The following is a 9,883-nucleotide window of genomic DNA, read 5'->3' on the forward strand; positions in this document are numbered from 1 at the left end:
TGATAAGAATAAATAGTCATTGTTAATGTAATACTGATCAATACACTTGATATGAATACTATTCATAATTTGGCAGAAACCAAAGGCAGAAGCATTTACAGGCTATAAGACAGTAGGAATACATTTAAATAAATAATCTAATAGCCTACATACATAGTAAGAATAAATAGATATGAATAAATCATTATTAACGTAGTACACAAATAATTTTATGTGATTAAATGCTTTAATATATAAGAACATACATTTAAATAAACAATGAACAAATAAATAAATAAATATATGATTGGAATAAATAATGATATTGAATGTATAATTAAAATGTACAGGTTGGTGCAAGAGGGCCATATTGCAGGCTGAACATTCATGTTCCCCTGGTGCGCCTCTACTTTGATGACGGTGACCTAAGGAAGGACTTCCGCCTTTCCAGGCCTACGCTGGATAGCCTGGTCCACCGTCTCCAGGGGCCGGTCAACCACGGGTGGGGGAAGGCCTTTGAGGTGCTGGTGTTCCTGTTCTGGCTGGCGTGTGGAACGTCCTATCGAGTGGTGTCGGAGGCCTTCGACATTCCCCGCACGACATGCCACGATGTGGTCCACAGGGTGAGCAAAGGCATCCAGCAAATTTTCAGGCAGCAGATCCACTTTCCTAGCAGGGATGAGCTGCCAGAAATTGGGGCTGGGTTCCAGCAGCTGGCAGGATCCCCGGCTTTTGGCAATGTGGCAGGGGCCATTGATGGATGCCACGTTCGCATTGTGCCCCCTGGAGCCTTTGCTTCCGATTACTTCAACCGAAAGCTGTTCCACTCTATACAGTTTCAGGCCATCTGCGACCATAAAGGTCGCTTTTTGGACGTGCACGTGGGCTTCCCTGGCTCGGTGCATGACGCCAGGGTCCTGAAGAGCAGCCCTTTTTTCGTGCACCAGCTTTACCCCCCTCCAGGTTGGTGCCTCCTTGGCGACGGAGGGTATCCCTGCCTGGCTCAGCCGATCCGTCTGCTGACCCCCTACCGGGAGCCTGTCCGCAACACTGTCCAGGGCCGCTATAACGCAAAGATGTCGAGGGCAAGGTGTGTGGTGGAAAGGGCCTTTGGGGTGCTGAAGACCAGGTGGCGCTCCATCTTTTTAAAGGCCCTTGAGGTGAAGGTGGAGTTTGTGTCTGTTGGGAAAAATAACCTGATGAGCACATCACATGGCAGGCACATTAATATATAGTCGACTCTTGCTCTAAACCCAACGAACACATAACACAAACATGATAATATATAGTCAGGTCAAGGCCGGAGCTGAAGGCCCCATCTCCCAGGCAGGCAGATGGTGGACACTCAGACAATGCACCAGTATCATCTCCAGAACGGGAGAGCCACATTCATTTATCACACAGGAGACATTTTGAGAGCTCTTCCCCGTTAGGAGGAACCAAGAGATACCTCTGCCCACACCAGGGGCCTGAGAGCCACATTAAATTATCACACACGAGACATTTCAGGGGGGCACTCCCCGTTTTAATTTATCACACCAGAGACACGAGGAACTCTCCCCGTTACGAAGCTCTCTCAGGGCCTGGGAGCCAAAACACACAGAACCGCACACACCTCAAACGCACACACCTCATCGAGAGGAGGATACAGCATAAGACTGCATCACACAGGGACTCTTCACCTTCTTCTGAAGCAGACCTTCCACGGAGGCGAAGCTCCAGACGAACCATCAGCGCTGATTAGGGACTTAGACATATTCGATTTCTCACGCTTTATGACTCTGTATAACCGTTGCCACTTTACTTAATAAATCCAAGGTCCTCGTGCCGATAGACTTTATTACCTCTCCGTCTCATTTTATCTGGTCCAGTAGCTAGACAGACCGTTTTTCCCAACATGTCGGAGGTGATCATCGACTGCCTCTTCCTACACAACCTGTGCATCGGCACTGGGGACATCCTGGAGCCTGAGGGGGAGGACGACAACGGAGATGGGGATGACGACAACGGAGATGGGGATGAGGTTGCCCAAGAGTGCCAGCAGCAGTCGGGGGACACTCTTCGGGACAGACTCGCAGCTGCAGTGTCTGCTGCTCCTGCTCCTGAGCTCAGGATTCCTGTTCTTCTGGAACATGATTATTGTTGATTTTGTTGATTATCTTGTAAATATAAAAAAATAAAAAACAAAAAAAAGATGTAAATAGTTATAGCACACAAATGTAAATAGATCTAACATAACCAATTAATGTACATAGTTATATTGATATCTCTTTATTCTAGCCAAATCAATGCTTGTTATTGTACATATTTGGCATGTTTTTCATTCACCTTTGATTTTTCTGATCAGTTTTAATTAGATCTAACATAACCAATTAATGTACAGTTATATTGATATCTCTTTATTCTAGCCAAATCAATGCTTGTTATTGTGCATATTTGGCATGTTGGCAACCAATAAATGTCAATAACTTACATTCATCGTGGTCATCATGTTATTACTGCCTCCCTTTACTCTTTATAATCCTTCAGAATTATCTGCAACAAAAGAGGAAACGGTATTATTTTTTGTTATGGCCTCTAAGAGGCCAAGCAGCCTTTCCTCCCTGGCCATATTGTCCCTGTCCCTCTCTGCTCTCTCTCTTCTTTCCTCCCTTTGCCTCGCATCCATCCATTCTCGCCACTCTCTCTCTCTCCTTCTGTCTTCCTCTCTCTTTTCTCTCTCCTTCCTCTCTTCTCTCTGTAGTTCCTCTCTCTCTTTCTGCTCCTCTCTCTCGTCCGCTCTTCTTTCCTTTTCCTCTTCCTTCTCTTCCATTTTCCTAACATAGGAGAGCCACTCCGGCTCCCTCTTTCGTTTGGAGCACGGAGTGGACTCCCCCTCTTTCTCCTGAGGAGAGGCCACTGCAGCAGTTTGTTCCCGGGGTTTGGTGGAGTGATCGCTGGGCGGTGCCCCATCACCTCATCCATGAGTACAAACCACTTCCAGTTTGCTGCAGTGGCCTCTCCTCCCTCTGTGCTTACGCCTGTCCTTGGGGCTTTCAATTCCTAAAACAAAGAAACATCTGATAACTATGATTCACAGGTTACAACGTTAGTTCGCTGTGGCCTTTTTTTAGTTACGTATGTGGTTTACTGGGATCTGAAATGCACTATACAAGCCTCCAGATTTTCTTTTGTCGCAGTTCATGTACTTCAGCCAGTCAAAGCCAAAGTTCCTTTCCCCCCAATTCCTTCTCAACCATGGCTGAGATAACACCCAATACGAGTCTCGTTGTAGAAATACCAGAGACGAGAGTCCGACGTGTTATGCGCCATAACACCAAAAGCAGAACGGTTATCCAAATAATAAGGAAGTGTGCAACACTTGCGTTACAGTCCTGGAGCTCTATATCTAAATAATATCATATGATACATAGAAATCTATATCATTTAATACATATTATCACGGCCAAAAGCTGTGTGCGCCTCCAGACGATATTATGAATCACAAATGACTTTGTCGGGTTCTGCAACGTCTCTGGTTCTTCCACTTTCACATCAACCTGAAGTCGACTGAACCAGGCGCTGCCTGCTGCCGGCTGCCCGCTGCCGGGCGATGGTGCCTCGCGGCAACCGGCGGCATGTCGCAGTTCATGTACTTCAGCGAGTCAAAGCCAAAGTTCCTTTCCCCCAATTCCATCTCAACCATGGCTCAGATAACCCCCACAACAGTCTCGTTGTGGAAATACAAGACACGTCAAAGAACCGACAAGAAACACTTGCGTTACAGTACACACCCACACACACGCACACGCACACACACACACACACACACACAGTCGAGTCTCATTGGCGGGCCAACGTCTCTGGGCGGGCCAGGCAGAGTAAGGGGAGGAGCTGAGATTCTTGGTGACGTCATAAATACAGACATTCCAAATCAGCGCACTTGAGCCTCCATTTTTTCAAAGGCGAGCAGAACAGCTAGTGCTCGTTTTACACCAAACGCAAGTTTTAGCCATTGGGGGACCATAGGCAGGCTAGGGGAACTCATATTTACGTTAGAAAACCTCATAAAGTGAGATTTTCATGTCATGGGACCTTTGATGAAACTATGGCTGATTGTCTAATGAACAGTATATTCATTCAAAGTTATTTACCTGTGACAGACAGGTCTGCATTCTGATCTTCAGTCATTCCCCTGTACCAGTTGTCTGGTATGTTGTTCTTTCCTTTGTAGGGCAGAGGAATATGTTATTTCTTCATATACTGTATCAAAATACATAAAGCATTCGATGAAGGGCAAATCTGGTGTAAATGGACCCATAGCCCTGTCTTACAGATCCCCATGTGCTGTCCATATAGAAAAAGGGACAACAACATTTGCCACAACACAGGCAAAGTTATGGACCAAGATACTATACCTGTTGCAATTTCATAAAATCCCTTCCTGGCAGCTGGTGTGAATTTCCGTAATTTGTGGATGTCAACCATGAAGTTCACCTCATCCAGCCTGGTGGTAATAAAGGCCATCAACTGGGTTATGTTGTAGTTCTTCAGCCTATAGAGGACCTGGGCCTTCAGCACCCTCATCGCACTCTCAACATAGTTGTTTGTGTCGTTCCCCCATGTGGGGAGATGGGTGCGGAGACAAATTGCCCAGGCCTCACGTCTGCTGAAAATAACCGTTAGATATTTGCAGTATCGTGGGTGAAGCTTTGCCGTGGAGTCCTCTAATGCCCCATGATATGAGGCCTCAAGTTCTCCCGGATTTTTTGCGTACACCATAGCCTTGAAGAGCTGTAGCAGGTGTTGACGGTCAGACTTTGGTACCACATTGTGTGCATCCCACAGCCACCTCCACATCGCCTGCAAAATGTGGAAAACACAGAGGATGGGCGTTGTCTGGGGATAACAATCGCTGAGGGCCTGCCTTAATGCCTGGCAGTCATCAGTCATCACCACTTGTGGACCAAGCTCTCCTCTGCGAAAAAATGCGTCCTCCGGAAGAATGCTCTTGAGGAGCTGCAGTCCTGCAGTGATGACACTTTAAGACTTGGATGAGGTCATAATCATCACACCCAAGGGCAGTCTTCCATTGGCTGGGTCAAGATCAGGAACACTATTAGTTCTGTCGCAATTACCAGAAGAGTCCACAAAGACAATCTCTGCACTCTCAGGGACCATTGAATGGACTCGCCTCATGAGGGGACTGCATAAAACAATGATTACGTTCTAAGAATCTGCAGACATCTTCCCGCACTCTGCCCCTTCCTTTTTGTTGTACGCATCAAGTGATGCCTGTAGGCTGGAGAGCATGGCGTCCCCGGATAACTCCCCGTACGACCACTGGAAAATTTTATAATAAAGCCTGAAATTACAATTATACACAGGATTTAGGACATTATATCACGTACATTACCAAAATTATCACAGAATCTTTCACTTGATAATAGTGATCACATTCAATTATATGTTTTACTATTACTTACCTAAAACAGAAACTTAGATCTGGACAAATGGAGCGATCAGCAGCTGCAAAGACGTATGAGTCACCCATCTCTTCCTGAAGGTCGTATTTTAGTGTGGTAAGAGCAGAAGAGGGAGAGTGGCCACTTTCAAAAAGAGTCTGCAGTTTATTGCTGGTCTCTGGTGCTACATCTCGGTACCGCATAGCCTCAGCACACATGAGCAGGTGATGATGTGTATGTTTCAGGGTGATGTAGAGACACAATCCTTCATTGATGTGTACATCAGCAGATCTGAGGACAATACAATTATCATTACATATTACATTATTTAGAAAACTGAGACAGAGAGCGACTTTTTTTTACAAAACAGCTAGCCTGTTTTTTGGGGGAGTAAATCTATTTTTAGATCTAACCTGGACTTTCTGTTCTTTGAAAAGCTTTGCCTCTTGAGAATGACATACATGAAAAATGTTTTTCTTTGAGGATGAATTCCGCGTGTTGTGTTGGCATCTTAGGTCCACCTTCAAACACATTAAATTAAGACAACACCACAGCACTGAGACCGCACTGGATAAAGTCCTCAATGACATCTACTTAAACACAGACAGTGGCAAAAGTTCAGTCTTAGTTTTACTGGATCTCAGTGCTGCGTTCGACACAGTTGACCACAACATATTACTAGATCAACTTGCAAACTGGGTTGGACTTTCTGGAACTGTGCTTAACTGGTTTGAATCCTACTTAAAGGAAAGAGACTACTATGTGTCACTAGGCAATTTCACATCCGAGCGAACAAATATTACATGCGGGGTCCCCCAAGTTTCCATTCTTGAGCCTCTTCTGTTTAATATATACATGCTACCGCTAGCTCAGATTATGAACAACAACAAATTATGTTACCATAATTATGCCGACGACACACAAATTTACATAACCATATCACCAGGAGACTATAGTCCGATTCAAGCACTAAGTAAGTGCATTGAACAAATCAATGACTGGATGTGCCAAAACTTTCTTCAATTAAACAATGACAAAACTGAAGTAATTGTCTTTGGTGCGAGGGATGAACAATTAAAAGTCAGCGCACAGCTTAAATCTGTTATGTTAGAAAGCAGACACCAAGCTAGAAATCTTGGAGTAGTCATAGATTCCGACTTAAATTTCAAAAAACACATTAAATCAATTACTAAGTCAGCCTACTACCACCTTAAAAATATATCGAGAATTAAAGGGCTAATGTCTCAGCAGGACTTAGAAAAACTTGTCCATGCATTTATTTTTAGTAGACTTGACTACTGTAATAGTGTCTTTGCAGGCCTTCCAAAAAAATCAATTTGACAGCTTCAGCTAATCCAAAATGCTGCTGCTCGAGTCCTCACTAGGACCAAAGTGGATCACATCACCCCAGTTCTGAAGTCTTTACACTGGCTTCCTGTCAAACAGAGAATTGATTTTAAAATATTGAAAATTTATATAAATTGGTATATAAAGCCCTAAATGGTCTAGGGCCAAAATTCATGACTGATCTGCTGATCCGCTATGAACCGACCAGAGCTCTTAGGTCGTCTGGGACAGGTCTTTTAAAAATCCCCAGAGCTAGGACTAGACGGGGAGATTCAGCATTTATGCGCCCAATATCTGGAACGGAGTCCGAGTCTGAGGTCCGCTGAGACTCTCAGCTCGTTTAAATCGGGTCTCAAAACTTTCTTGTTACCCTTAAAACCTGTCATTTTTATTTTTTGTTCAAATGTTTTATTTAAATGTTGTATTTCTATCCATGTTTTAAATTTGTTTATTTTTTGTATGCGTGTTCTATATTTGATTTTAACCCTGTGAAGCACCTTGAGTGGCCCCATGTCTGAAATGTGCTTTATAAATAAAATTGCCTTGCCTTACATGTTCTGCCTTTGTCGTTCCGCAGGGTAGCTTTTGTTCACCCGCCATGTTGTTTGTGATGACTTCTGAAAGGCTTGAAGCCATCTGCGAACCTCCTCCTCAGTGTGAAGTCTTACTTTAAGAGAAATGTTGCAGTTCTTGCCCTCAAGAGACTCAAATTGACAGATATGGTAGTCCTTGATAGTCCTCAGGTAAGAGTTTCTGTCGAAGCACCAAAGACATTTAAATAGGCAAATGCATACATGCTTCCCCTCACGATGTCACAACAATAAAAACACAACCGGTGCAATATGTGGATTCATACAAATACCTTGGAACAATAATTGATTTTAAACTGAATTTTGAAGAGAATTGTATTGCTGTGTGTAAAAAGGGACACCAGCGTCTTCACTGTCTGAGGAAACTGTTCTTTTTCCAGGTGGATAAAACCATAATGACCTCGTTTTATCATGCTTTTATCGAATCGATTGTATCCTTTTCTTTGGTTTCACGGTTTGGAAGTCTCTCTATCAAGAACAAGAACTCTCTTAATCAGGTGGTGAAATGGTCCAGTAAGCTAATTGGTGAATCTCAGCTGAACCCGGCCTCCCTGTACACTAGACAGGTACAGCGGATAACCGAGTCTATTTTAAATGACCGTTTGCACCCTTTGCAAGAGTTTCAGCTACTCCCTTCTGGAAAAAGGTTTTTAGTCCCAAGGTTTAAAACCAAGCGTTTTAAAAACAGCTTTGTTCCAGCTGCAATCACGCTGAAGAACAAGCTGTAGAAACTGCTAAATTTGCACAACATTAATTTTGTATGTGTTATTTATTTATTTGTTCATTTTTTAGATCAATTTATCAGGGTTTTATTATATTTTAATTATGTTGGTCAGTTTTAAGTGTCCAAATTTGGATTAGCACTGGAGCACTTTAATTGTTTTATCCACTGTATGTAACTGTCCCATTTGTGTTTGTGTGTATGTGTTGTCTTAACTGTGTGACGGAAGCTCACTTTTAAATTGCAACACAACCTACGGGTACGAATAAAGTAACCTGAACCTGTTGTAACCAAATATCTATGCCTTTAAGTTTCTTAAGCATGCACCATGCACGGATGGTAGAAGTTGATTTCCTTTTACTGATGTAAATGTTGTTTGTTTAAATTGTTTAGGTGATGCTTTTGCCCAATAGCCTACAACTAAACTTTGCCAATGGGACATATACATTTAAAACCCACCCAGAAGAGGTTGTTTGTCTATACCCTCTGTACTACTAAAGGGGAAAAAGGGGTTGGAACACCAATGGAACACATTATTTGTTTGCTAACAGCCTAACAAGACCTGGAGCACCATTAACATAAGTAGTTTGACATTAACCTTGCTTTAACAACACTTTTTTTTGTTTTATTCTTATCCATCTACACCTAACCTCCAGCAGCTCCATCTCCTCAAAGTTGACATGGGTCTGCTAAATGTTGCAAGCTTTAATAAATCCTGTCATTATGCTCACAACTTCTAGAAACAGAACAGAATGGAATCTTAATGGAAATATCAAGACATGGACAATTAGAAAAAAAATACTTAAACAATCACCAGCTGCCGAAAGCACTGCGATGCGCTATACATAACGTTATAAAATATAATAAATACAAAAAGGATTTACTGCAGTAGCCCCTGTGACACATAACAGTTTCACAGGGGCTTTTAGACGAGTGAGCTAACGTTTGTACTTACAGAAAGGTAGCTATAGAGTTTGTATTGTTAGTTTTAATCCGACTGTACATTACTTTGAAAGGCTGACGCCTCGTTTCCACATGTGTACATTCTCGTATGCGATCCAACCGTCTCCGACCGAAAGTCCATTCATTCCTATGTGATTCTCCGTAATGTCTGTTTTTCCTCCGAGACTCCTGCCCTCAGTAAAATTTCTGTCCAGCATGTACGTAATATACGTTCACATTTTTTTAAATTCGCCGTCGTTTTACGGAGATACCGTATGAAAGTTTTGCTAGCTCGCTCGCTTTGTCAGTTTGAAAGACAAATTGTGAGTATTTCTATTTTCGGATCCTCTATACTTCATCATTTTGATATGAAATGGTTATAATGGTTATAGATCAGTTTGATCTATCATATGTTTTGCATAAATAACAGTCAGATATCTGTTTGATCATTCGTTTGTATGAGTTTAATATAAAATAGTCTGATTTGATTGTATTATTTGTATAGGCCTAATTTATGGCTATGGGTACCCCTAATTATATAATTATAGTCCACTGCTGTGATTTCCCTAAATTTTAGCGCTCATTTTTATTTTTGTTAAATAGACTTTGCGATGACACCAACACTAGTGAGAGTGCTTGCCATCACGTATCTGTATTGGCGCAATCGCCAGAGATGGCAGAGACGCAGGGCATCCTGCTGGACAAGGCAGTTTTTGGCCAAGGGCTTGGAGTTTGGCGCTTATCACCGGCTGGTCCAGGAGCTGCGACTCGGGGATGGAGATGCTTTTAAGAACTTCTTCCGACTGCCCAAGCTGCTGTTCCGATTCTGTTCTGTCCGTCGTGGGTCCAAAAATCGCTCG

At 42.9% G+C, this 9,883-nt stretch overlaps 1 protein-coding gene and 1 long non-coding RNA gene across 2 annotated transcripts; one reads left to right on the forward strand and one right to left on the reverse strand.

Moving 5' to 3' along the window:
- The first annotated feature begins 321 nt into the window (after positions 1-321).
- LOC132446824 (putative nuclease HARBI1) lies at positions 322-2,125 on the forward strand. Its single transcript, XM_060037294.1, has 3 exons — positions 322-329; positions 431-1,145; positions 1,886-2,125. Exons 1-3 carry the CDS (start codon positions 322-324, stop codon positions 2,123-2,125), a joined length of 963 nt encoding a protein of 320 aa, XP_059893277.1.
- Positions 2,126-4,094: 1,969 nt separating this feature from the next.
- LOC132446635 (uncharacterized) lies at positions 4,095-5,951 on the reverse strand. Its single transcript, XR_009522936.1, has 3 exons — positions 5,837-5,951; positions 5,445-5,714; positions 4,095-4,184 (listed from the first exon to the last, which is right to left on the reverse strand). It is a non-coding gene; the product is annotated as an uncharacterized LOC132446635 (long non-coding RNA).
- Between the last annotated feature and the right edge of the window lie 3,932 nt (positions 5,952-9,883).

Source organism: Gadus macrocephalus, chromosome 18 (genome assembly GCF_031168955.1).
Source record: "Gadus macrocephalus chromosome 18, ASM3116895v1".
Taxonomy (NCBI): domain Eukaryota; kingdom Metazoa; phylum Chordata; class Actinopteri; order Gadiformes; family Gadidae; genus Gadus; species Gadus macrocephalus.